The sequence below is a fragment of the Leptosomus discolor genome, chromosome 8, assembly GCF_034619465.1.
Source record: "Leptosomus discolor isolate bLepDis1 chromosome 8, bLepDis1.hap2, whole genome shotgun sequence".
Taxonomy (NCBI): Eukaryota; Metazoa; Chordata; class Aves; order Leptosomiformes; family Leptosomidae; genus Leptosomus; species Leptosomus discolor.
The window spans coordinates 48,688,399-48,715,476 of NC_141398.1; the positions used below are offsets into that span (position 1 = coordinate 48,688,399).

The window sequence follows — 27,078 nt, forward strand, 5'->3', positions numbered from 1 at the left end:
CAGAGCCTTGGGGTATAGAGGCCAGAGAGAATTCTTGTAGCCCTCCTGGATGACTTCTTTATGTTGACCAGTGAATAGACATGGGCTATATGGTCCTGCTTCTTCAGAGCTACCTGCTTCAAGTCACGCAAACTCACTGTGTGAAGAGATGCAGAAACAAGGGCAAAGCATATATATGTACCAGTAGTGCAGCAGACATGTGGGTGGAATGGCCACTTTGTGATTCAGCTTCCTGGTTATAAAATAATATATAATACAGCTGAGAAGTTTATAACACAGGAGGCTTATTGATGCTCAGACTCTGTGAAAAAGAAAACTATCTGAGTACCTCAGACCCGTAATGTGCCATGTGCAGATGCTTCCAGAGTTTCCATTTTTCCCCTTTAGGGGCAGCAATTTAAGGTTCGTTTGTTCAGGGAGCTGAGCATCTTCTTTATGTTCTTGAGCACTCTCATTTCCCGCTGGAATAAAATAAATGGGTGTGGTTTTTACTTTACCTGCCTAGGCCTTTGGACTGCACAGAAACCGTTAAACGTAAAAACTTAAAATTTCTTATGTCCTACCCTTCACAAGTGACACATTATGTTTGGGCTGGTTTCAGATTAGCTCTGGCACCTCTTTGCAGCTTGTGTTACCGTTCAGAAGCTACTGCAGATGTAGATCAATTTGAGTTTGTGTGGTCATTAGGTGGTCAGATATATTCCCAGTATGACTGGCACAGTTAAATCCCCAAGTAATAGAGAAAAGAATAACGTGTGTGAGCAAAGTAGAGCCCTGAAGAAGGTTTGGGTTGTGCTAAACAGAAGAAATCTAAGAAACAGAGGGATAGGAAGTAAAAACTTATCAGGGCTGTGTGCACTGCCTGAGAGTATGGTACGTATGACACACATCTTACATGTATTAGATGTATTATATACAGTTATAGTTATAATATATATTTACAGTGTTACTGCATTTTCCCTTGGAAATGTGACTAGCCAATTTTAAAACTTGCTTAGATGAACTGATGAAATACAGTAAAAATGGTGCTGTTTTAAATGAATTCAGTTCACATTTTCTTCCTAAAAAAAGACTGCCTGTTGCCATTCTCTGAAGGCGCTTGTAGTGGGATGAGCAATATGAATAATTAAGGAAAATGGGTATGTGTGCTCCAAGAGGAGACAATTTTGGTGTTGAACATCCTTTATTCTTACATTTCTAAGATGAACTAAAAGGACTTTTCATTTCTCTAGATTTCTCCAGATTTCCCATCCTTAACATTGTACAGCGTGCCTTTTCTCCTGTCTTAATGACATCCCAAACTTTTGTTGAAAATAATTGATTGAATTTAAATTTCCTTAAAAGTTTAAGAGGTAATGTTACAGTATAAATTTCCTACCAAACACTAAGTAGGGAAATATCCATTAGTGAAATTAACTACAGTTTCTAGGTAGCTAACAATGTGCAGTATACAGTAGGGCATGGCTAATGAACACTGCAGTGGGTGATATTTCATTATACAAATTAATGCTCACATTTTAATGGGAAAGTCACATAATGAATCTCAGCTTCAGTGACAGCAATTAGAGACACAGATTGTCCCCTTCTGGACAAGGCACTGTTTAGCAATAAGCAGCTGTGTAAAAAGTCTTCAGGTTTACAACATATATATATGCTTTGGGGGAATTAGTGTACAGTTTATATTAATGTACTGAATCTTCCCTGCAAAGTAACAACCATATTTATCTCTGCGATTTAACTAAGTAAAGACATGTAAAAAGACTAAATAAATATTGCAGTTGAGATATAAATACAGGAAAATATTCAATTATAAAACTTTATAAAAATTAAAATATTTTATTGTAATGCCTAGTGCACAATTGAAAAATCCTTAATAAACTGAGCCAAAAGCATCAAAAGTCTGTCTTTTTACAGGGCAGGGGTAGTTTCAACTTATATAATAGAGAAAAATCACTAGTAAAGGAAAGTAGTAAAGAAAAGAAGTTAACTAGTATTTCTGACAAACAGATTAATTGTGTGGTGAAACATGTGCAGGATCCAAAAATAATCCTACAGAACCTTTGATATTCCATTTGGTTTAAAAAGTGTGAAGTGAATGATTAGAATGATAAAAGAAATTACCGTGTAAGAATAGGCATAATAATGAACTAATTAAACCATACAGCAATTCATTTCTAAAATATCCACTGCACAATGGATAAAATAGGTTATCAATAACTGTTTCAATGGTAAAATAAAAAATGCTGGAGAATGTTTTCAATATTTTCATTAAGCAGTATTCTCTGGAATAATAAGATGTTTGATTTCATTTGCTTTGCATGAAAGAAAACTGTAGCTTGTTTAGAAATGTATAGGATCAAATTGCAACTCAAGTTGTCCCTGAGTGGCTGTCAAAACCCTACTGGCTGCCAAAGCATTAGGTGTTGGGGTTCTTGTACTGATGCACAGCCCTCTCTGTGCTGAGGAGCCGAACTACAAGGAGCAGAGGGGCATACTCAACAAACAGACTCCTTAAGAAATCTTATTTAAAAAGGAGGGGAGGCATTCAGTGGGGAAGGGGAGTGCAGGGTGCGGTACAGATATTTAAAAAGCTGAATGTTAAGTATGAAAAATTAATAAAGAAGCCCACGACACTAAATATAAATAGATATTTAAGAAGTACAGGGATATGATAAAGGAAACTGAAAGCAATAGTAAAAACATGTATGTGGCTATTAGGGTTACAAAGAGCAGGGTAAAATTCTGTAGATCTGGCAGATTTAACAGTTGGTATCTTGTAATACTGCAGAAGAATGGATAAAAAATTATCAGCCATGGTTTAGAAGACTAAATACTCTTCTGCTCTGTTCTCAGAAAGAAGCATGATGGTTTTTATAAGTATTTTCCAATGATACAGTTCTACCATTAAGTAATGAGGCTTTATGCTGTAGCCCACTGCATTTTAATATTTTTTTAGAATGAATGAGACTGGATAACTTATAGATAAAGTCTTAAAACCCCTGGCTGAAGTGCTCTCCAAATCATTAAAGTTCATTTTATAAAAGCAAGTCTTGGAACACGGAGTAGGTTCCAGAGCACTTATAGTAGTAAAAAAGCTCTGGATAGTCTAGTATTTCTGAAAAGAAAGAATATTAAAACCTTGAAATTATAAATGGACTACCCTGACAGAAGATCTGGGTAAAATTACAAAATGAATTTCTTAACTAATTAAGAGCTGGTTGCATAGTTAATTCAATTTTCTTTTATGAAAGTAAGTTTTGTCAAGTTTCTCACTTTCTCTCAAGGCTTATGAAAGTAGCTTGTTCTACATGACAGTGCCCATCACCAAAAAACCCAGTACACAAAGAAGTGGCTCATAAAGTGGCAGTTCCATGGCAGTGCTTTCAGCTCCATCTATTTGGTATTTCGTCATTATTTGGAAAAGTATATAAAATCACTGTCACTTAGTCAAGTGTGGTTTTTTCAACAATATGAATTTTAAATCAGCAAAATGTAAAGGAACACATATTAGAGGTGTTGGTGAACCAGGTAGAGAAGCAACAGAATATGAGCTGTTAGTTGATTGCTATAGCTATGGATGTAAATGCAGTCTTGAACTGTATAAGATTAACATCGAGTTGAAATTTCATCAAAGCTTTAGCAGGTACTCATAATTTAAAAGGACATTGAAAAATTGGGAAGGGTGTTCCACTCAAGAGTGAGAGAAGTTGAAGAGGTGACTAGTTTGCCGTCTGCAAGTACCTTCCTTAGGGAGTAGGAATTTTATTTTTTTTTTAATAAAAATATCTGTTTAATCTAACAGGGAAAAATATAGCAATGTTCAGTAGTAGGAAGCAGACTCTGAACAAATTCAAGGTAGAAATGAGGCACACATTTTGAGTAGTGAAAATACCTAACCAGTCAAACAGTTTACCTAGGGACATGTTGGATGATTCTTCATTGCTGTGGTTGAGATAGAACATGTTTCAAATTGTAGTTATGATTTGATGCAGGAATTATCATGTGAGGGTCTTTGGCCTGTGTTTTACAGCAGATCAGACTAAATGATCATAATGGTCCCTTCTGGCCTTAAAAATCTGTAAATCTGTTATCTGGCTGTGGTCTCCTTGCACAGCCCATAGCAGATAATTCCTGTGACGTATGATCAGATTGCGTTCTGAGCAGGACTGGTGATAGCTTGCATAGATTATATATCTGCGTTGTTTATACAACCTACAATACAAATAAACCTGTTTCTACTGGGCAACATGACTGTTTCCAGTTATCTACCAAGCTTTTTTGTAGATTTTACAAGCAGCATTGAATTTTTATTGTTTTACTGTATCCTGATGTAAAATAGTTCTTGTGTCTTATAAATCAGAGCAGTAGGTAGATCAGTACTTTTGCCCAGATAAGTTATTCTCTACAAGATTTTTTTAAATTTAATTGTACACGCAGGAATATTCTCTCTTTCTACTGCATTGTGAAAAGGTTTGCAGGGATGTAAGCAGAGCCAGAGAATTAGCAAGATCAGGATGGTCATTGCTTTTGTGAACAGTGAAAAATGACTCATGGATATGAAATGCAGAAAATTATTTTGAAAAAGTCATGTTCCCTCGCTCCTACATGGCAACATTAATTTATGTGAACATATTAAGTGTTAAATAACTCATCTAGACACTGCTCTTGGCAATATTAGCAGGGTCATCATTACACTAGGATGAATTCTCTGAAACCTTTCCTCAAAGTATGAGACACAAACAGGTTGTCTTCTAACAAGAATCATAGCCTACCTCTCTTGTGCCCTGTAGTATTCTTTGGACGTATACTATTGCAGTTGCTGATAGAGTCCTGGAAATTAGGGGTCCTTTGGGTTTTCCATTGAAACTGGATGGGATTTTGGTTAGTTTTGTTGAGGTTAGGTTGAGCTTTTTCCTACATCAGCGTATAACTCTGTTTTGTCATTTGTGTAGGCATAGCTGGTTGTTAATTTGAATGGATAAAAGAGCATCTAAATATCTGCACAATTACTGAATTTAGGTCTTACTGATGCACTAAATTTAAAAGATTCAAATACGATTTACTCCATCCTACTCTCTTCTCCCAATGCCTGCCCTCAAAATAGCAGCAGTTAAGATTACTTTGAAGTAAACTAATCACTGCCAATACTTGGATCTAAGAGAGAAGAGAGAGGTTTTGACTAGTTCCCTTTGAACAATGTTATTTGGCCAGTCCTGTATTGTAAAGGTGGCACAGCGTGTTGCTACGTATTGAATCCAATTTCAGACCTTCAGCGTTAGATCTCATTTCTAGCCATGCAAGAGGTGGGAGCACCACAGAGGCAGTGTAGCAAAGCTAGGAGAGATTTGAACTTTGTATCACACTGTCTCAGTCAGTGTCTTCTTTCAGTCCAATGCTTGTGGCGTTGGTGGCAAGCTGTGTCCAGATCTCCTCTGCTGAAAGGAAGTTCACCCTTTGAGCAGGAAATGTAAAGACTTCAAGCCTTAGCAATTCAGATAAGAGTATGTTGTTGTGCCCGGTGCTTTAGACTGAAGGTACTATATAAAAATATTTATATATAGTATTTATTGTATAAATATTAAAGTACTATATATAAATATTACTAGTATTACCTCTAGTTAGCATATTTTAACTCACTTATACCCATTTTTGCATATACTTATGCTTTGAACAGCTCCTGCGTGTTTTGGCAACATCAGTGCAGCCTATATTGCAAGCTTCTCGTCCTCCCTGCAGAAGTAGTTATCTAGCAGTTGACATAGTGCCTGCAATGCTGGGACACACTTTTTAATAGTGTCGCTTGATGTGCAATGCAAACACACACCAAACTATCATTAGAATACAAGGAAGTGCTCAATAGAATTGTGTTAAAGATTTCTGTAAAGGCATAGGGGATTCTGAGGAAGAGCTTTTTGATTAAGAGGAGTGAAAACTCAAAAGTGAGAGCATTTAGTGCTATGAAGTCTGGTACTTGTTTTTCACCAGTTTGATTACTTCTTAGGCAACACTTGAAATATCTAAGTTGTGTGAGAGGTCACTAGTGACTGTTGACAGTAACTCATGGGACAAATATCAGAATAACAGAAAATGGCTCAAAAATACTGCAGTATGTACATGCTGTAAAAATGGCATTAATGTTTGTCCATGTTCTGACTGGCAGCACAGCTGTCAGAGTTTGCACACTCCCAAACAGCCCTGCAGAAATGCAAACAAATAGACAGCCAGTGTCTTCTGTCCACTTGTCCCTCCCCTAAAATGCCTGCGATGGGTACATGTGCGCTCAGACTCTCACCTGAGACCAGGAAAGCCCAGACAGACATGGTCCATCTCAGTTTAGTGATTGTTGCATGTCAGTAGGAACTGTTTGCTTTTACACAACTCCTGCTGAAATGCAGCCCCTACTTCTCATTGGTGGGGCACCAGAACTTAATTAGGTGATTGCGGAAGACTCAGAAGTTTAAACACTGAAATGTTTAAATCTGATTTCTTCTGCTAAGCTGTGCAGACCCAGGCCTAAAGCATGAACCATGCTAATTACTACCTCTGCCTCTGCTGAACACCTCTTGTTTGAGGTGCTGCACTTTTCTCCTCTAAAAAGGTCGATTAACGTGGTTGATGTAAAGCTCTCATGTCTCACCGTTTAGCTTTTGGATTACATTATGGATTTAGAATTTCCACTGCTTGTAATTTACTTCAGCCTTGTCTGAATTGCAGCACATATCCAGCTACTGTTCATGGTCAGTAAGCCTGCTCGCACAGTGCTATATGGTCATTTGAGTGTTCTGGTGTTGCATCTCATTAGTAAATTCCTGCTAACAGTGAGAGGAGTAGCTTCCCAAGTATTTACCATCCATTCAATTGAGCCTGGAGCTTAAATAACAAAAGTTTGAAAGCCTTTCTATTTTGTTTTAAGCAGATTTCGAAGTTATTTGAAAACAGGTAACTTTCCAGCTGGTTTGGTGAACTACATAATATGATATAGCATTTTTACTGTGGATGGACTCCAAATCAAATATTTCCATTACACCATTTGGAGAAGACTTGTCTTTGTCTTTTGGATCACTTAGGGAAAAGACCTACATAGAGAAAACAGTTTCTTCTTCTTGTTGAGCTCCCTCGTAGAAATAATTGCCAACGTTGACTGCTTGCAGGTCTTTCAGATTCCTGTCACTTTTAGTGAGGATTTCCGTACTTAGTCCTTTAAAAGGAACTCTGCATTGGTAACAAGTGCTCATACATTTGCTTAGATGTACATTGATTTTGGATGTCTTTGTGATTGTATGTGAATATTTATTATATGCGTAATATCTACCTCTTTTAACGTATAGGAAGAACAATAAAAGTTTAGTGTGGGATTCAAATATATATCTAATTCATGAAAATAATCTTACATGTTTTAAAACTCTATTCAAGCTAATCCTAGAAAAGTACTTATGTAGGTAAATTACATGTTTTACTACTTAGGTATTAGAAATGCCATTAGTACAAATTCAAAGGACTGCAAAAAACAGTAGATAATGCTAATTTCAAATACAGAAACTAAATATATTTTGTACTTTTTTATTACTCGATTTCTTTTTTATTTTATTGACCACTTTTTATTTTAACTATATGTTCTTACATGCTGCAATCATAATGTGGTGTAATGATATTAATATTTTATAGAATCTGTATTTATAGTTCTTTATTTAGAAACAATGCAGTAGGTCTGCAGATCTTTGAATCCTTCTGGAATGGTGCCCTCCAAATAATGATAAATTACTTGTGCAGTATGCCATTTGCTAATTATATCCATGATTTACTGCAGAGCAAGACTTAAATCATTCATTTCAGTCTTGCGTAACAGTGCCATAAAATTTTTAGGTTTAAAAATGGTTTCCATGTGTATAATTTAAACAAATTTTAGAGCAATTGTATACACAAAATATTGCAACCATCCATTTGTTACATTCTTTGTGTCTCTTTTTTTTAAACTTGTACTTTTAATGATTACTGTGGTTGAAATTGTTATGCTTCATTTTCATAATCATAGCTTTTAATTCTACAACAGTTTTCTACATGTTAGATTAAGAGAAAGATGGCTAATTGTGTGTAGATACCATGTCATTCCTGAATAGCCCCACATTCTGGAAACTCATTTTAGAAATATTCAGTTTATGAATTAGTCTTCAATTAAAGGCATTTCTTTTTTAAAAATGAACTATTAGCTCTGAGATCTTGTTTTCAAGCAGATAATGTTGATTTTTTTTTTCTTCACTCATCTGTACACCAAAGTACAGTTAACTTTCTTTCTTTACATTTTCCTCTTTGTCCATACCTATAGGTGAGAAGCCTTACAAGTGTCCGCATTGTGATTATGCTGGTACTCAGTCTGCATCCCTCAAATACCACTTGGAACGGCACCATCGGGAGCGACAGAATGGAGCAGGATCACTCTCTGGGCAGACTGCAAGTCAAGAACACAAAGATGAGACATCAAGTAAAAGTTCTGTGTTTATTAGACCAGACATATTGAGAGGAGCCTTCAAGGGGCTTCCTGGTATCGATTTCCGAAGTGGCATGGTCTCGCAGCAGTGGACATCAGGAATGCTGTCTTCTGGAGATCAGCAAGGGCAAGCAGCTGGCATGTCATCTGAAGTATCTTCAGAAAATATGAAGGGTTCAGACATATCTTCCAAAGGAACACACTACTCTGAACTTGGCCGTGCTTACCAGAACATCGTTGGGAACGGTGTGAACTTTCAAGGGTCTTTGCAAGCTTTCATGGACAGCTTTGTCCTAAGTTCTTTGAAGAAAGAAAAAGAAATGAAGGATAAAGCTCTCTCAGATCCACTTTCAGCAAAAGGTCTAGGCTCAGATGGTGGCGAGGAAAAGATAAATAACAAGTCCTCACAACGAAAACCAGAAAAGTCACAATACGAACCTCTTGACTTATCTGTAAGGCCAGATGCAGCCTCACTCCCAGGTTCATCTGTTACTGTGCAAGACAATATTGCTTGGCATGGCTGCTTATTTTGTTCCTTTACAACTTCTTCTATGGAACTAATGGCTCTGCACCTCCAGGCCAATCACCTGGGCAAGGCTAAACGTAAAGACAACATCATAGGCAACAACAAAGACCAATCTAGAGAAGTTTCAGCCTCTGTCAATAAAGTGAGTTTGCTCCCCTCTTCTGTGCAGTCCAGCAAGGAGGCAGTAGTTTCAAACATGCTGAGCCAGCTGGACTCAGCTTCTGAGAAATTGACCCAAGGACAAAATAAAGAGACCCTGGGAGAGCAAAAGAGCACTGCCTGGCCCAGCCACATGGAATCCACTTTTTGTAATTTTACAACAGACTTCTATAAGCAGTTTGGTGTTTATCCTGGTGTTATTGGCACAGGAACACAAAATTCTTGCACCAGTAATGAATCTGAAATAAAAACACAATCCGAAGATGACCCAAATATTCTGCTCTCTGACTCTGTAAATAAAAGCGCTACTGATGACCTTTCTGACATAGCTTCATCTGAGGATATGGAATCTTCCAAGGAAGAAAACATTGAAGATGAGGACATTGACACAGAACCAGATATAATGAATAAGCAGTTGTCTGCCCTAAATAAAGAAATCAGTGAAGGAGGCGACAATATACAAAGTGCAGTCACCTCACAACCAACACAAGGGCTCGTATCACCACTGCCACAAGCATCAGAAAAGCAGTGGCACAGTCAGAATCTTCTATCCTCCCATGAAACTGCACAAGGAGTGATGAAACCTGAACAAGTTCAGGGTCCGCAGGTCCTGGAGAAGCAGATGAACATGTTGTCAGTCCTAAGAGCTTACAGCTCTGATGGCTTAGCAGCCTTTAATGGACTTGCAAGTAGCACAGCAACTAGTGGATGTATCAAGAGACCTGACTTGTGTGGTAAGTTTTAGACCTTCTTTTAGACCATTTCAGAAAACACTTGTGCAGAATCATGAAGCTGCTCTTTAAATATACTTAGTTATGTTTGTTAGTAATACATTTTTTTAAATGTTAAACCCTGTGGGCCAAATTCTAGTCTTATATGTGGTCTACTCCATTGAAATCAGCAGTGCTGCATGCATATACTTATACAGGATTTTAGAAAGAACTTGCTTTTTAAACTAGAGTAGCAGCAACATAGACTATCTGTGCTAGTGGCATCTGAAGGGGATACTTACTGCTTTAGCATACTCAAAGGAGGAAAAAGTTTTAAAAAATTTACATGGTAACTTGCAAACTTTTCAGTATTTTGATATAAGTAAGAACCCAAGAAAAACACTGGATGCTTTGCCAAGAAAACCTTGCTTTCTCTTTTTTTCTTTTTTCCTTTCTTTGAATTGGGGTGTATTCAATTACCACAATATTAATGAAATCAAAGGCCAAGTGCATGGAATGCGTCTACCTGTGGTGGGGAGCCTTTTTTTTTTTCTTTTCTTTCCCTCCCCTTTTTTTAATTATATTTTTCTGGTTTGTTTCAATGGCACCCATACAGTAGTTGCCCTTGACCACTAACTAGCAGTTGTACAAATTGTGATTTGCCTAATTAAGAATATGCCTCCAGGTAATTAAAACCCCCCAACAACACACTAAACAAACAAAGAAACCCACCTTTTACTCTTATTAGTCTCTTGATTTACAAAACTGCAATTTTATTTCCTCATATCACAGACATCGTATGTGACAAAAATGAAAATTAAATCTGTTTGAAACAAATGAGAATGAGGATTTTTTCAATTTATCTCCTATTTTGTCAGCATAGTTCTTGTTTGAAAGAGATTTTAGTGTGTAAATCCTTTGAAAAAACAGTATCACTTTAAAAAGCAGAGCCAGCAAAGGACACAAAAACTTCAGTAATGCTCATTTCACTTAACCTTCAAACTAATCAGAAAACTCATTGTCAGAGCTGAACATGGATGCTAAAATGTATTCAAGTTAAAAAAAAAGAAAAAGAAGATGTGATCAACAGTTATAAAGCCTGACAATTTAAAATGAAACCCTAAATCTGCAAACGTTTAGAGTGGTTACCCTGGTTAACTAAAGGTTAGTGGGAGCTTTGTTTGACTTTACTAGGATAATATATGTGTGTAAAGCCATAACCCCTTCTTCAGGCCCCTCTCTGCTCTTCCAAGTGTATTAGTTGGTCTGATAAAAAAGTGATTTCTCCTCACAAAGTTTATCTCACTTGTATTCTTAGAGCATTTGGCTTCACAATATTGTCATTACTTAAACTGCATCACGGGTCCAAGTATCTGCATGGCCTTACTTGTAAACTTCTGTGTGTCAGTGCACTAAGAACCAATTCAGATAGTTGGAAATATTTCCAGATTCTTCAAAATCAGCAGTTACGTTACTGATGTTTTGAAAATAGTTGATAGTTGATTAAATTTGCAACTGGTAAGATCCTACTTGAATTTTTTTTTCCTCTCTATTTTTGGAGTACAATCAATCAGTTACAAAAAAAAAAAAAATATAGCAGAGAAATTACTCTCTAAACCAACAAGCAAAAAAATTGGAAAACTAAGATTAGTTGCTTTGTACAAAATATCTTTATACTTTTTCACAGACATAAGATTTTTAAAACAACAACAACAAAAAAATCCTCTAACATTGTTATTGAAATGAGGTCATGTTCCTTCCATTAGTTTTTTGTTTCATCTTCCAATCAATTCAACAGACATTTTATGATGGCTTGAGTTTATATGATTTTGAAGACCATATCCCTTTCACAAGCTCTGCCCAGTGATAATGGATTTGACTTGAAGTATGAAGGAAGAAAAAAACAACAGAAGCATGTCTGTTCTACTTTTTAAGCCATTTTTAAATGGAAAATGCAGTGCAGTGCGAGTCCTCCTTTCTCCCCCCTCCAAAAATAGCTTTTTAAGATTCTTTACTGACATTCTATTGAGTGTTTGCAGACAATAAGTATTAAGGTTGACTATTTAAATGTATTATTTCATTTTTCTCAGTATCTCACAGCAGAAGTGGATGAGTATGAACAAGCCCCGTGTCAGTAGTTCTTTTTTTATTTGGTTGGCTTGGACACTGCCCATTTGAAAGTAATGGTTTTTGGGAATTTTCATTTTCTCAGTGACATTTTATTCTGTGAAATCATACTCCATCTGTGCATGCTAGTGTGGGGAATCTCACCTGATGTTTCTGCGCTTGCAGATAAGCCATCAAGAGCACCCTGTTCATTTATTAGACTTCCTTCCCTCTTGCACAAAGCCCATGACCTTAGTCATGGTTCCCTTTGTCTCTCCTGCTGCCTGAGAGATCAGAAAACTTGAAACACACCTCCAGCATCTGATTCCAGGGCATGATGCTCGTGTTCCTTTGTATTTTGGGAGACTCTTTGCATTTGCCTTTCTTTTTACAGCCTATGATGTGTGGGTTGTTGACATCTCAAGAGAACACTGTTACACTTGATAGAGTCCTTGCACAATCAAGACAGCAAGGCATGGTGTTCTTTCTGCAGTCAGAATACAGTGGAAATAAAATCAAAATAAAATATCTCAGCTTCGGTTAGCTGAGATTGCATCTTTGATTGGCCATGCTAATTGAGTTAAATTTCTGGCTGCAATAAAAACAAGCTGGGATTCTCAGTGATCCATGTGGATCATTTTTAGTTGGCAGATTTTACTGTAAGATAATGGGTCAATTTTTGAGCACAAATCTTGTCACAAGAATGGTTTCATTTCTAGAGGAGAATACCACCAACTCACATTGTTGTTCTGGAAAGTCACCACAGATGGGGGAAGCAGTCCTCAGTTTCCCTGTATGTAGAATAAGAGAGACTGATGATGTACACATAATTCAGTTATGCTTCTATCATGCTTCAGGCTGTAAGGATGAAAGACACAATTAGAAAAGAAGCATAATTACTGCATAATACAGAAATTTCCATGTCAAAATGCTGCTGAGAAATTTTTTGTAATATTTCTCCTTTACATATACAGCAGAATAGGAAAGAACAGAAAGAAAAAAATACCAGTGATTAATTTAGAGTTACTTTTGACCTCTACTTGGTTTTGGAGTCTCAGCTGACTATGCCTAGGAGCTGATCTTGTTAATCTTTGCTACCACTCAGTTTCTAAGACATGCCTTTCCTTGCTGCTTGGCAGCCAGTAGCCCAGCATGGAAGGGAAGCTCAGGGCGATGGCTGCATGGCTTGATATCTGTCTCGAGCATCCATCTACTCTGCATTTGCAGCCCTTGATCATTTGAGAAGTTTTACTCAGAGGTTCTAGACCTACTTGGTGTTTAAGTTTTGGAAGATCTGTTTTCCTTTCCACTTATGCTCTTCTCTTTCTCTGCTTGTCTTCTCATATTCCTGCAGTTGTATCGCAATAATGTTCTACCTCCTGTTCCAAGTCATTAATTTACATGTGTTTTGCACAGCATCTATTTCTGACAAGACCCTTTTCTTTCTCTCTCTCCTCTTCTTTAAATTTTTCTGCTTTATGTCGAAGACAGTAAAATTTCCCTACTTGCATTTTCTGCTTGGGAAGTACTTAGGCTTTCAAGGAGGAGCTGGTGGGCTACAGAACTATTGGCCAGAGATAGTCCTGGACGTTAGCTGGTTGCTTGATGGTTTAGTGCTATTGAACCCATACTTAATGATGTCCAAAAGTATTAGTTCCATATTGTCTCTGTAAATCTAATTTGCTTCCATTCGTGCTTGCTTTCCTCTGCAATTAGTGCTGTTTTCTCCTGCGTAGGCTCTACCCCATTATGACTTTCACTGTATGAAAACAAGGCAGGGCCCTTCTGATGTATGGTAGCAGCTTCAGAGTTCTGATCCTGCAAAAGGCTGAGCACTTTCAGTTTTCTTTGGAGCAGAAAACGTTCAACATTCTACAGAATTATTAAAATGTTCAGCATTGTAACTTTCTGAAATACCTTCCAAATGTGGAACTGCAGCACAGACAAGAGGGCTGGGCAAGGGGAAGATCAATTGTAGCAGATTATTACAGCTTTATTGTCACATAATTATAGTGCTCTACCCCAATGTTTAAATAGTGAATTTAGTTGTTGTAAATTGCTTATTGCCACAGGTGTCAAAACCAAAAAGATTATAATGCTAACCCCTTCAGAACTACCACCAACACATAAAATACAGAAAAAGATTTTTAATTGTTTGTGGTGGCTTCACTTGAATCCTCATTGCAGCGCTTTGAATTATAAAATCCGTATTAAACAGAAGCAAAGGGCCTGATACATCCAAGCACTAGGACAGCTACGAGGAAATGGAAGGTCATCTTACAGCAGCAAATTGTAGTAATACTCCTGCCCATTTTAAATATCTTGTAATGCATTTAAGTAACTCAACATTTTGTCCTGATCTGCAGTTGAAGGAGTAACCAGAATATTCTTTTCCTTCAAGGCAGAATGAAATGATATGGAAGTTTTACTGCAGACTTCTCTTTACTCCATTATGGTGATTTTGAAGAGGTGTCTTTAGTTTCAGTTAGGAGGTCCAAGGCCTGCTTTTAGTGTATGAACTGTACTGATGAACAGGAGATCAGCACCTCGGCCCCACGCCTGGGTTTCAGCCACACTTCTGGATGTCGCAGTGCCATTTGCATGGCAATATCAAACCAAACTCATATGGCTTGCTTCCTTTTTTTAATTAACTGGGAATGCCAGTGATCCAGTGAAGTTTGTGTTGCTGGATAGAAGGGCCGGTCTGTGAATAGCATTGTATTTGCCAAATGGTTCACTAGTCATTTCAGTACAAACAAATGGATGGTGTCTGTAAGTCTGCAAACACTGTTGACATTTAGCCTTGTTTATGTTACTTTCCTTTTGCTGCATATTTTTGGCTAGAAAAGATACTGTCTGAATCAACATTGACTTCCTAAGCAGAAGCTAAGGACCCAATCTTGCATCCCTCATTCTCGCTGAGTGGGACTAATTACGTGACTAAGGATTGCAGAATCAGGTCCTATGTTTGTTTGACTTTAAATTTCATTGCTGTATTCATGTACTTTAATTTGATTGTATTTTGTTGTGTCAGAAATCAGTCAAGTGATCAGTATCACCATTTTGTTTGCTGTTGAAAACTTTTATTTCTTACCATTTTTCATATTGGAGAGTAACATTCCCATTCCGTTTATGTTTCTGGAAATTAACCCCTAAAATATCTGATACAGCTAAGTGCTGAGTATCTTTATTCCCAGTGAAACTGGAGGCATTCAGTCCCTTCTAGCACCAGATCTGAAAGGGGGATTGTGTTTGCAAAAGGAGGCCTTGGTATGTGCCTTTATTTCAGACATCAGTGGCCAGCCACACCGAGGCAAATCCCTAGCACAGAAAGGCTTTTCTTTTCTTTGCAGAGACAAAATAATGATGTAAGCTTAGAGCTGTATGATTTTACTCTAAGTTTCCATCTCCCAAACAATATATTCTTATTGTTTTTGTCATATCCAGGTCAAATTTAAATTATAATTCAGGATTAGGCAGAGGCATAGAGATGTTTCCAGGTCTTTCCAAAGTGAGACAGTGCTCTGGTTTGTGTTTTGGTTCAGGAATATATATTCTCGTGTCTGAGGTATAGTATTTCCTATAACTACTCATAAACATGAACAATTTAGACATCCTTGTAAGTCAAAACTAAGTGTACAATTAATACCTATTATGAGGCCAATTTTAAACAATTAATTTGACGGCAATTATAATTTTATGTTACAGGCTTCCAGAAATAAATAATCAAATTCATCTTTGTAATCTAAGGAACTTAGGATATCTTTATGCAGAGATGATCTTATTATGCACAGTATTGCATATCTGGAGTTTCTGAGGTTTGCTCCCACCTATCTAGATACCTGTAGTGCCAGGGATAAGTAATTACCTGAGGCTTATTAATTGTTTCAGCAAAGAAAAAAATATATACCTTAAGTGTAAGCATTAATATATGTGTACACAATACATCCACATTATATAACAAACCATCATAATAGTATAAAAATAGAGGTCCTGAATATGTTCTGTTATTTATGTGTTTGGCAAGCTTAGGGAATGGACTTTAGTATGAGTGAAAATTCTCTTAACATTTTTAAGGTTATTTATTGTCATTTCTATTTGAGTTTTTAATGGTCCTGTATTTTGTAATGCTTTAGCAGGAAAAAATACTGTAGTTATCTTTTTTCATATTCTTTAAGCAATATTTCTAGCTTAATATATTGTGCCAGGTTTTCCAATATTAACCAAGAAAGACAGTAAAATTCGATGAACAGCACTGTGACATCCACAATTTAAAACCTGTGATTGAAGTGAAATGTGTAAACTTCTAGTGGGTTATCCTGTGCTTTGGAATAGAGTATTGTTGGAAGTAATTAGAAAATATATTAAGGTTTCCTGGTAATGAAGGTATGTAAGTTTTAATAATTGTTGCTTTCTGAATAAGTGTCAAATATATCTTTAAATGTATATGGAGTTACAAGTTAGGTCACTTCTGAATGGAATGTAAAACAATACTAAAATGCTTCAATAACTTATCTCAGTGTTGCTAATAAAAAAAAAGCTGTTAACCATTAGTGCAGTTTTGAGTCATTTTGTTAATTCATTCAAGAAAACCGTCTGAGAAACTGTTATACCTTTTGGTAGACCAAAGACCACTCATGCAATCCACAGTTGTTTGATGCTTTGAGAGGCAAACTCTGCAAAGCTACTTGTTGGCCTTGTAAAGGACATTTATTAAAAATGCAGTCTTCTACGGAAGGAGTGGTTTGTTGTTAGGATGATGCCACGTATGGTTAGGCAGGTATATAAGGGGGGACATTAGACTTGTTTCCTCTGTCACAGAAAATATTTTGTGAATGTGGGACCTGTTTCTCCTCTGTCACTATTGAATTCCAGCAGAAATTTTTGTGGAGGCCACTGGGTTAAAAATTAATAATGTGGGATGGATTAACTGTGTAAGTATCAGTGCCTGGGTGCTTGGCCAGGGTGAGCTACATATTTGGGTCCAGTCCCGCAGCTGGACATGTAGCCATAGTGAGTAATCAGTATACGATGCCTATCCCAGTGGAGAACTACCAGAAGCGTACAGCCCATGAGTGATCTTTGTTGGTTAATATCTTGCCTAGACTTACATTGAGTCACAGTCTTCAGTACTGCAGAGAGCATTGAACTCTCATTTTTGTTTCCCAAGGAAAGAATGTGTGATAAACATCCTGAGACTAGCCTCCCTCCTCAGACCCCCGTACTATTCACCCAAGGTAAAACAAGCGTAGGATGACAAGCAAGCAGTTGCATCAGTCCCAGTAGTTCACTCAGGTCTGTGGTAAGTGTTTCCAGGGTGGGACCCATAAGAGGTGGCCTGTTGTTTGGTGCGCCACTGAGTACGCCATGGAAGCTAAAGGAAAACATGAGTAGGGCTCCCAGTGTCACATCTTCATTAATGCTGTCAGTTTTGAATAGCATATTGGTACTTTTATTTATTCCACCAAAACACCATGAGTCAGGACCTGACATTTTAGTGTTCTGTGTCATACTGAGAAAAATCTGTAGTTCAGCAGTAGGACAATTATATTATTTTGGAACGGCTAGAAATAATACAGCATTTGTGAGACAACTGTAACATTTATCCAGACTCAGTGTGAGATTGTTCCTCCTTTTATTTGGAGAGCACTTCCAAAAAAGTATCAACTAGGAGCAAAGAAAAAAAAAAAGACAAGAAAAAGTGGCAATTATGAATCCATTTAACCCCCATAGGGTATAATCTCATCTTGTGTAATACCGCTGGCTGTTACATGCCTAAACTTCTATGCAATGAACTGTGAATATAGTCCTTATTGTCCCGTGGGCAATACGACTAAGGAAAAAAATATCACTGTAATACAATGGAGCATTTGTCTGAACGCCGTAACCTAAGGTCCATAACATCAAATCTAAAGTTGTAATTATACAGCTGCAGTCACACCACTCAAGTGAAGGCTGTGTCAGCACTTGTATTATATAAGAAATCCTGTTTTCAAGGGTTGATGAGTCATATGCAGAAAACATTTCTCACTAAACAATTGTTCTAGTTGTTCTGAAGCAACGTCTAGGTACGAGCCTTTCCCCAGTAGGACGCAGGCATGTCTTCTGCAACATGCCATGGCTTAACTTGGCAGTTTATTTTGCTAATGAATGTATCTTTTTGTGAGCTAGGAAATTACCTAGAAGGTTTGGGGGTTTGTGCAATTTTATAATGGTCAAAACATGAGCTAGTGGGAAAAAACCCAAGGTGAGTAAGGTCTTCACTAACAAGGTTTATAACAGGTGAAACGTAACCTTCTTGGAAATTATAAAATTAGGATTTTTTTCCCAGTTTGTCATCCCTTATGTTGATTTAAGTTCTCTGATCTGAACACTTCCTTAGAAGACCTAGTCACAATTTTATTTTTTGAGATGCCTTGACATGGAGCCTTTCAAGCTCACAGTAAGTGTTAGTGCCATTTGAAGGAGCTGCACATTTGCTGACAAGGAGCAGACAGGAAACAGCAGCACCACAGAGGTGGACTAGGAGCACTATGCATCTCTCCCGCACAAATGTAAAAGGAATACACTTAGGATTGAGACCAAACACCAGAAACCACAGCAATTTTCCTGCTACATGAAATTTCTAGATATGTGTGATGGATGCAAGTGACTTCAGCTAACAGATGCCCCTGCCTGAAGCACTGCCATTTACAAACAGGTGTTCCTGAAGCCACCCCGACGTCAGGCATTTGCACCCAAGCCGCCTAGCCCACCCCATTGTCCGTGAAGCGAGACGCAGGCCAGCAAGTTTCTCTAAGCTGATCTCCTCTGATCCGGGGCGTCTGTAGTGCCGTTCTCTGCATAGAACAGCCATTGTTCAGCTCACAGAGCAACAGTGGGGTAGAAAATAGCATGCCATGCTGGGGATCAGAGAGGGAATTGTTCCTTAATTATCTCTTACTGAAGGAAAAACCCAAGGCATATCCCAATATGTGCCATGATTCTGGCAGAACATGAGCCTTTTAAATCAGATTTGGGGAGCGGGGCTTGCATTCAGAAGTTGGCAGCCCTTCCTCCTCCTGCAGATCTACCTGTGATTCGCTCACTGACCATGGAAAAAAAAAAGTTTTCTGCTTTGGATTCTCTATTGTGAAATGGAAAATAATAGTACTTATCTCCCTGGTAGGAGTGCTGTGAGGATAAATGAATTAATTAATGTTTGTAAAGCACTTTGAAGATGAAGAACATTATATAAGTCCTCAGTGTATAAATGCTTCCTTCTCTAACTACAGTAAGCTATAAAAATCTAGTAATGAAAATAAACACACATTGAAAGTATGTGTTGGGTGGGTATATCCCTGTAATGTCCCAGCAGCATTCCTGAGCCTGACTTCCTGAGCTGCACAGTGCAGCGAACCCGGTGCTGAAACCTGCCTTTAGCCTCAGCCCCTACCTGCGCCAAGCGGCCGGCACTTGGGGGCTCTCTGCACCTGCAGGAGCTTTGCCATATTTTGGCCATAATGTCTTTGCACCAAATCCATGAAATTTAACCTCAGGGCTCTTTGGAGTGCCAGCTGGGTTGAGCCATCAGTTTTCGACCACCACCACAGCATGCCAGCCCCAGCCGTGTTGTACAGCTGTGCAGCACCGGCGCCCAAGGCAGGCAATGGCTCAGCAGCATGTGCGGTGGGTTACTCAGCCCCCAGCCTACCGCCAGCCTACAGGTCCTCCTGTCCTGTGCTTGCGTGAGCAGACACTCGTCAGGACTGAGGACCTGCCACACTGTCTGCCACGGGCTGTCCCCGCCAATGCAGTGTCAGTGTGATGCTCAGTGTACGGCCCCGTGGTGCTCGGCCAGTCCTCGTGTTCCTGCTTACGCTTGCAGATCTGGTGGCTGAACTGGCTGTTACGTGGTTTTTAATTGAATGGCAGTGACTTCAATTCACTACTTGTAAGGTAAAATTTTTATTGCCTGCTTTTCTATGGTACCATCCTAGATTAGTCCTTGCTGCTTTACTTTATTTTTATTTTTTTGTTCAAGCCAAGAAGTGTGTTTGATCCTGAACAGCTCACATGTATAACAAGACAAGTTAAAAGGATGCAGGGAAGGAAAACCAACACTTCAGCCATAGAGAGATGTGACATTTATCAAGAGAGACATATAAGAAAAGGTTTGTGCATTGAAATTAACAGGTTAAAGACAAAATTCAGGATTTCATGGGGGCTCTCTCACATAGATCAGTTTGTGGACCTTAGGAGAAAGGACCACATCAGCCCTAATTGTGTCTTGTTTCACTTGACCCTTGGTACAGCTATCCCTGTTCTGGTCTCTGCGCTTGGTTTTCTTTTAAATCCTTTCATATCTTCCTGGCAAACCTGTTGCTGGTTTAGTGTGGAGTGCAGAGGAGCATAGTGTGCTGCTCCTGCGGGTGCAGGCACTCCGCTGGCATGGACTGTTGAGCCCTCAGCCCCGCTCCCTGCTGGGGGCAGCGGAGGGCTCTGCTCTCCCTGCTGAGAGTTTGAGGAGGGCGACAGCTTTTGCCCAGCAAAGTCTGCTCCTGTGCCACGTTCACCCAGATGCCAAATGCACCAAGATGCATCACCAAGATGCATCACCAGCACAAGCAGACATCCCCAAACTTCGATCGGCACCAACACGCACCCAGTGGTGCGGCTGATTTTTCCATCCCCTAACATGAGAACTCTTTAATAATGGGAGGGTTTATGAGTGTATTCACTAATCGTGATACAACTGTACATTGTGGTGAAAAAAGAACAACAAACCACACACCAGAAAAGCTTTCCCAAAGGATAGAGGTGGGAATCCCATTAACATGACGGCTCCCTCTTTAGTTGCCAAAATGATTGACAGCTGGATAAGGTCAGAAGATGAAAACCAAGCCATGGGGGACAGAGCGGGGAGGGGAGGGGGCCAATCAGTTGAATAAAAAACTGAGTGTCAGTGTTGGGGCAGGAGAAAACCGGCACTCCCACTAGAAAAATCCTCACCCTCTGCTCCCCTACTGTTTGTTTGGGGAAAATGCTGCAGCTTAATCAGAATTATTTACAAGATAATGGTCCATTGTTTGTAGTAAGACAGATGCTGTCTGTGGGAATTTGGTGTTTTATGCTCTGTGCATTACAGTGCCATTGCTGTGTACAGATGGGATCACAGTGGTATTGTTGTTATCCACTTTTTGGAAATTTGGAGGATCCTTACCGTGAAAAGAGGATCCTTAAACAGAAAAAGAAAGAGTTTTCTCGGGCCCAGAACTGGGATTTCTCTTAAGGCAGAATTGTGTTCATACATGTATGGGAGAAGCAGAGGACAAGGTGGAAGCACTTTGCTTGAGATCTATAGCATGAAAGGACCCTGGGCTGACTTTACTTGATGGTGATAGACATGAATTCAACAGACGGGTGGATCCTGTGTGTCTTTCCAAAGGCGAGGAGATGCATTCTGGTGGGGTGTATTGATGCTCCCTCTTTCGCTGGCAGAGTCAGTTGCTTAGAAGGTAGTGTGAGAGGTACACAAACATGTCTGTGTGACAGTAAGACTTGCCTGCTGAGTAATCATCCTCTGGTTGTGTGATTGCAATGCCTATTGTTCCCTGCCATCCTCCCCATGCTGCAAGTTAAACACTGAGAACTTCTGTTTCACCAGAACCCGATGATTTTATGGGTGAAGCTGTGGGAAAGGAAAACGAGATTTTCACTGGATGCATACTAAAAAACAAAAAAAACCCAACAACCAAAAACCCAGAGAGAAAAATCTTTATTTATTTAGAATATCAAATGCAAGAGGTTGTTTTGTTTTTTTTTTTTTAATTTGTTTAACCCCAGCAGAAAATCTGTTTCCATAATCGTACCCTTCTGGCCCAAGTAGAAAATTCAACGTGAAGGCCCAGGGCCTGGAAAAGGGGACAAGCCCGTGACATGCAGGTGGGTGACTCTGTGCCACATGAGAATCGCTACAGCCAGGAAGAATAGGGAGCTCTGGTGAGGCCAGTGGAGACAGCTGCCTCCACCAGCATGTCTGTCTCACTGGTTGCCTGGGTCTGTCTCAGCAAAGCGTGGGGGACAAGAGCACCCACAGCTCTTTCCCATGACCCTGGGACGAGAGGACAAGGACTGTGCCGTGCAGAGCTCTGCAGTGCTGTGCCTCTCTCAGGAGCCAACCCTGCCTTGCCTTTTCTACCCGAACTACTGAAGCCTGTGAGACAAGTTCCTCCTCAGGTCACTGTGCTTTGGAGCAGGACCTTCAAGCAAGGTGCAGGACAAGGGGTTGGAGGGTGTCTGGGTGGGTGTGGGTGTATGTGTGTGTGCACACACTTCCTCTCTCAAAAGTCTGCTTTTAGCGTACAGTAGCTCACATACTACCTCAGCAGAGACCAGTGTGCACCAAAGGTGCATCAATCAAGAGACGACAAATCACCAGAAAGGCTCCAGAGGGGATTTTGAGCTTCCACATCTGGTATCCCAAGATCCATTAGCTTTCAGGTAAAACGGAAAACAATGACTGTCTTTTTTTTGTGTGCAAGATAATTAAGCTGCCTTTCCATCACTGCAAAATACCTGAGATTCCCTGGAGAAAGCAGAGGGCCTGGGGAAGTGGAGTGAGACAGCAAAGGGCATGGAATAGCTGATTCACAGTTTTGGGGGTCTGTGCAGCTGGAAATGGGTTTCCAACATCAGCACATCCTCCTCTGGGTGGGCTTCCCCCGAAATGGGTGGTGGGAGGAGGCAGCTCCTGAATCCTCCCTTCCCTCTGGGCTCAGTGTGCTGCCAGGGACAGAGCCGATAGCATCAGATCACCAGTGGAAACCACTTTGCCCAAGAAGAGGGATCTCCTTTGGCTTTTCTGAAACAGTTTTCCAGGAGTACCCTTGAAGGATTAGGTTGGCATGGAAGATTGCCGTTCCTGAGTGATTTCATTTTTCCTAGGTGTCTCCAGTGGGATCTGTAAAGAGGGCTCTTAAGATTTTTCCTCCAAGTCAGCATTTATTTGCAAAATCTTAATTTTGTATTTCCTGACATTTAAACTTCTCAGCCTAATGTTCTAATAAGGATTCTGTCCATCCGTCTAAATAAAGCTTCATTCTAATGAGGACACCATCCATCTCCTGAGATGGAGCTGTAACGACTTCCAGCCTCAGTGTAATTTTAGCTAGGCTCCCTTCCCCACCCTCTTCTCCCCACAGCTCTTTGTTAGGGGTGTAAATTATCTGTTTTGGGACGAAGTTGTGCAGAATTTCATTTTGGGTCAAGTGACTGAGCTATTGTGTGAGCCTCTGCTTTCTCTCTGAAAAGGGGGATTTTGCTCACTCCCAGTTGTACGTTCAGTGCCTGCTTATTTGCAATTTCTGTTCATAAGACTGTGGGTTTTCATGCCAATGATTTTCTGTTTGAGTTATTGGAGTAGAGAGGTTGTGGGAGCATGCCAGTGTCAAAGGTTGTCGCTTGAATGATAATTAATAACATTATCAGACTGATTATGTGTTTAGATGTCCAGAATCAGGAGTGAATTGAACTTGTTAAATTTAATTCCTACCTCCAAAAATCTGACTGTTTCCCGTGGCTGGGAGACTGGCGTGCTCACCAGTCGTGCATTTGCATAAAGGACAAAACCAGGAATTTGAAAGGGCAACAACTAATGAGAATTGGGCTTATGGTGTTCATAGGGCTTCTCCTACGGCACCATCACTCTGCGAGCTTTTGCAAGGGAGAAGAAAGCAGAGATCGGGTTCACGATAATGTTTATAGACCCCAGTTTCATTGTGTCAGCTGCTGACTGAAACGTCGAGTCATTTGAGATTGGAGATTATGTCTTTTAAGGTCCCGAAGAGCCGTTTCACATGCGACTGATTACCTCTGTCAGAGGCGGGAGAGCCGGGTCCCACCTCAGTGGGTGGGATCTGAACTCATGCTTTCAGAGGTCAATAACAGGGTTTTTAGACCTTTGTGCCTCCAGTCCCTTATAGCCAGACCTTTTCTGTTAAAACTGTTTAAATTACAAACCAGTAATAAAAGGATCATATGTGTTTCCCACTGAACAGGTTCTTTAAGGCTATTATGATAATTAAAAACATATGGTGCCTACACAAGTCAGAGGGAAACCACAGATGTACAAATTAGGTATTATATAAGGTTTTTCTTTTTTGCCCTTTCAAAAACAAGAAGTCAAAGAAGTACAAAGAGATAAAGATAGTAATTTTTTTGGAGATGGTAGGTAACATTTTGGATTTTTAGTCGTGGAATAAGTAAACCTCCTTTCTCATATGTGATCAGAGCAAAATCTAATATGCAGGAAGGAAAAAACAGTAGCATAAGATTGCAGTATTTATGGAAGGAATAAGGAAACACTTTGTTTCATGCAAGTTATTGGAGACTAGGAAATCTTTTGCATTTTTTATGATGTTTCCCTGCACAGACACGGAGGATTATATTTATTAAATATTGAATTATATTGAAATTGGATTGATGCGGCCAAAGAAGGACATTTCTTTGCATTCCATTTTTTCTCCTTTTAAAAAAGGGAAATGTACTAATATTGATTACAATACAAGCAGCCATTTGTTTTAATTTAAAAATATAGGATTGATTTTGAGAAGGTGATAAATACTGCTAATAAAAAAATTCAAAATGGGGATTTATAATGATGCTCTGTTAAGTCAATCGTCTAGTGAGGCTAACTTATAATAAAAGAGGGGTGCTGAACTATCCATAGGTAATGTGTTATTTGTTATTTGCTAGCGCTGCAAACCTGGTTTGCCTTGTACTGCTACAAAAGGTAAAATTTATGTCATCTAACACTCCTCACTCCTTGTGTTGTCTTTCTTGTGCTAAAAATGGGCAGTTGAGGGTTTGCTAGCCAGCTAAGGGGCCCTCTCTGTACGCAGGTGTGTACAGGTATTTCATAGAGAGGGACCGGATCCAGGTGTGGCTGTGCTGGGTCTGAAATTGGTAGTTGTGGGGGGTTTTACTTCTCCGGTGGTACAGTGCAGCTCTACAGGTTTTGGGGTCTCAGCCTCTACACAGGCCTTTCCTTGTGGCATGCAAGATGGGTGGGTCTCAGCAGCATCTGAAGTAGCCCCAAAGCCCTGTAATTGTAGCTGTTTTGAGCTCCATGGCTCACACAGCACCAGCATCAGCCTGGCACCTTGCACTGCCTCGAGCGGCAGGAGACCCTCCTCTTCCTGCCTGGGACTGCTCAGGGCTTGCTGCCTCCTGTCTCCCTGCAAGGAGCGGGACCGCAGCAAGTCTGCTGTTGTGTGCCGTGCCGGGTGTGGGCAGACAGCATCCCACCAGCATGGAGCATGCAGCCTCAGGGATGAAGGACTCCCTTCCTTATCGCTGCCATGGCAGCATGGCACAGAGAGTGTCCTGGCACTGTGCTCCTGGTTGGGCTTGTGTCTCTCCTACCCTGATAAAGGGGATACTGTCGGCTTGCCAGCCCCAAGAACCGCTCCCTGCCTGTGCCAGCCCCTGCTGCAGTCCGGCTGGTGGGACTCAGCCCAGAGGACGCCGTGTCCTGCCCTCGGCAGTGCCACCCCGAGCAGGTAGCCTGTATCAACAGCGGGGAATCTCACCCCAAGATGCAGCTGAGCCTTTGGAAGCCTTTTGCTGTGTTCAAAGTTATGTTTTGTTCTGTCTTTTAGCAGAAAGCAGACAAGTTGTGAGTTTTTTCTCTCCCCCGCCCTGCTCCCCAAGAAACTTTCAGAAGAGCAGAAAAAAAAATAAATCTGAGGAAAGAGGAGAGGGAGAAGCCTGATGCTAATACTTCAGGTTTGCAGGAGTAGTGGCTGAGCAGGCTTTTCTGAAGAGAGGCTTTTCTTTTATTGAGTGAGTGATAGCAAACTCAGTGTTATTTTGCATGTAGGTATTACCATTTTAACTTTTACTGAGGTAAAATAACACCTTGTCACTCAGTGCAAATACCAATCACAAAGTGAATTAATTGTAATAACTGTTGTCAACAGAACAAAAGACTTGTTGCTTTCCTAAGCAGATTTCAGTGCCACTGATAACTATATACAGAGGTTCCCATTGGGCTTATTCAGTGTAGGTAGTCAGAACATAATTTCATCTGTCTTTCTCTGTACTTTGTTGTAAAAGTCTCAGAAATTGAGTTAAAAACCTGGATTTTTTACATATTGCAAAGTATACACTTTTCCAGTGCTTATATGTTTGTTTTGTTTTTTTTTTTTTTTTCCCAGAGAATCCCTGAACACTTTTACTAGTTAATTAACACCTTTTTGGTGGGTAATTTATTAAAGAATTAACAAGCTTATAACAGTCTGCAGAATCTGTTTATTCATCTTATACATGATGGACAGTTACTTTCAGAGAAAGTAAAGGCACCATTTTTGCTGTGCAAAATTTATTTTTGCTAATGTTACTTCTTTAGCCAGTCATCTTTATCCAAAGCGAACATTGCTATCCCAATAGATGGGTGAAGTTTCCTTTGAAAAGGGGGGAAGAGAGAAAAAATTAGCCAAGAAAAGCAAAATTTTTCATACTTGCACAAACCACAAATTTATTCAAGTGAAGTTTGGTGGATGGGGGAGAACTAATTAACTAATTTCACAAAGGAGCCTCAGTACAGCAGGAATCAGTGCCAATATGCTATACTCATTTTACATGGCTATTTAGCTTAATAATCAAAAATACTATGGCATATCCTCTATTTTACTGCAAATGCTATCTTTATCTTAAAGAAACATACATTAATATTGCAGCCTGCATAGAGACCACTGCCAATGGAATAAATACTCATCAGGAACTGGCCTGTAGAGCAATCAAAGGTCCATTTTGCATCCCTATTTAACAGAATATATATTTTAGATTTCTTCCCCCCTGTTCCCTTTCAAAGTGTACCCTTTCAGTAGTCCCTGCCCTCCTTGGGAACAGAATCACAAACTCAGATAAAATACATGGAAAATTAATTATCCATGTATCTTCCACCAGAAATAAAGTAAACATCCCATGTAAAAGACTGTTTTGGTAAGGGTCCCCAGCCTGTTGCTGGAGTGAAGGTGTGAGAGATTAACGAAGCACAAGCAGAGCAGCCGGGCATCATTAACCAGGCATCAGGTCCTGCTGCCCTCATC

General features: G+C 39.7%; 1 protein-coding gene across 1 annotated transcript in view; it reads left to right on the forward strand.

Moving 5' to 3' along the window:
* ZNF536 (zinc finger protein 536) overlaps window positions 1-27,078 on the forward strand; it is a 187,941-nt gene that overhangs the window by 56,155 nt on the left and 104,708 nt on the right. The window contains exon 3 of the mRNA XM_086469509.1: window positions 8,324-9,904. Coding sequence (XP_086325635.1) covers window positions 8,324-9,904 — 1,581 coding nt within the window. The remainder of the gene's footprint in view (window positions 1-8,323; window positions 9,905-27,078) is intronic.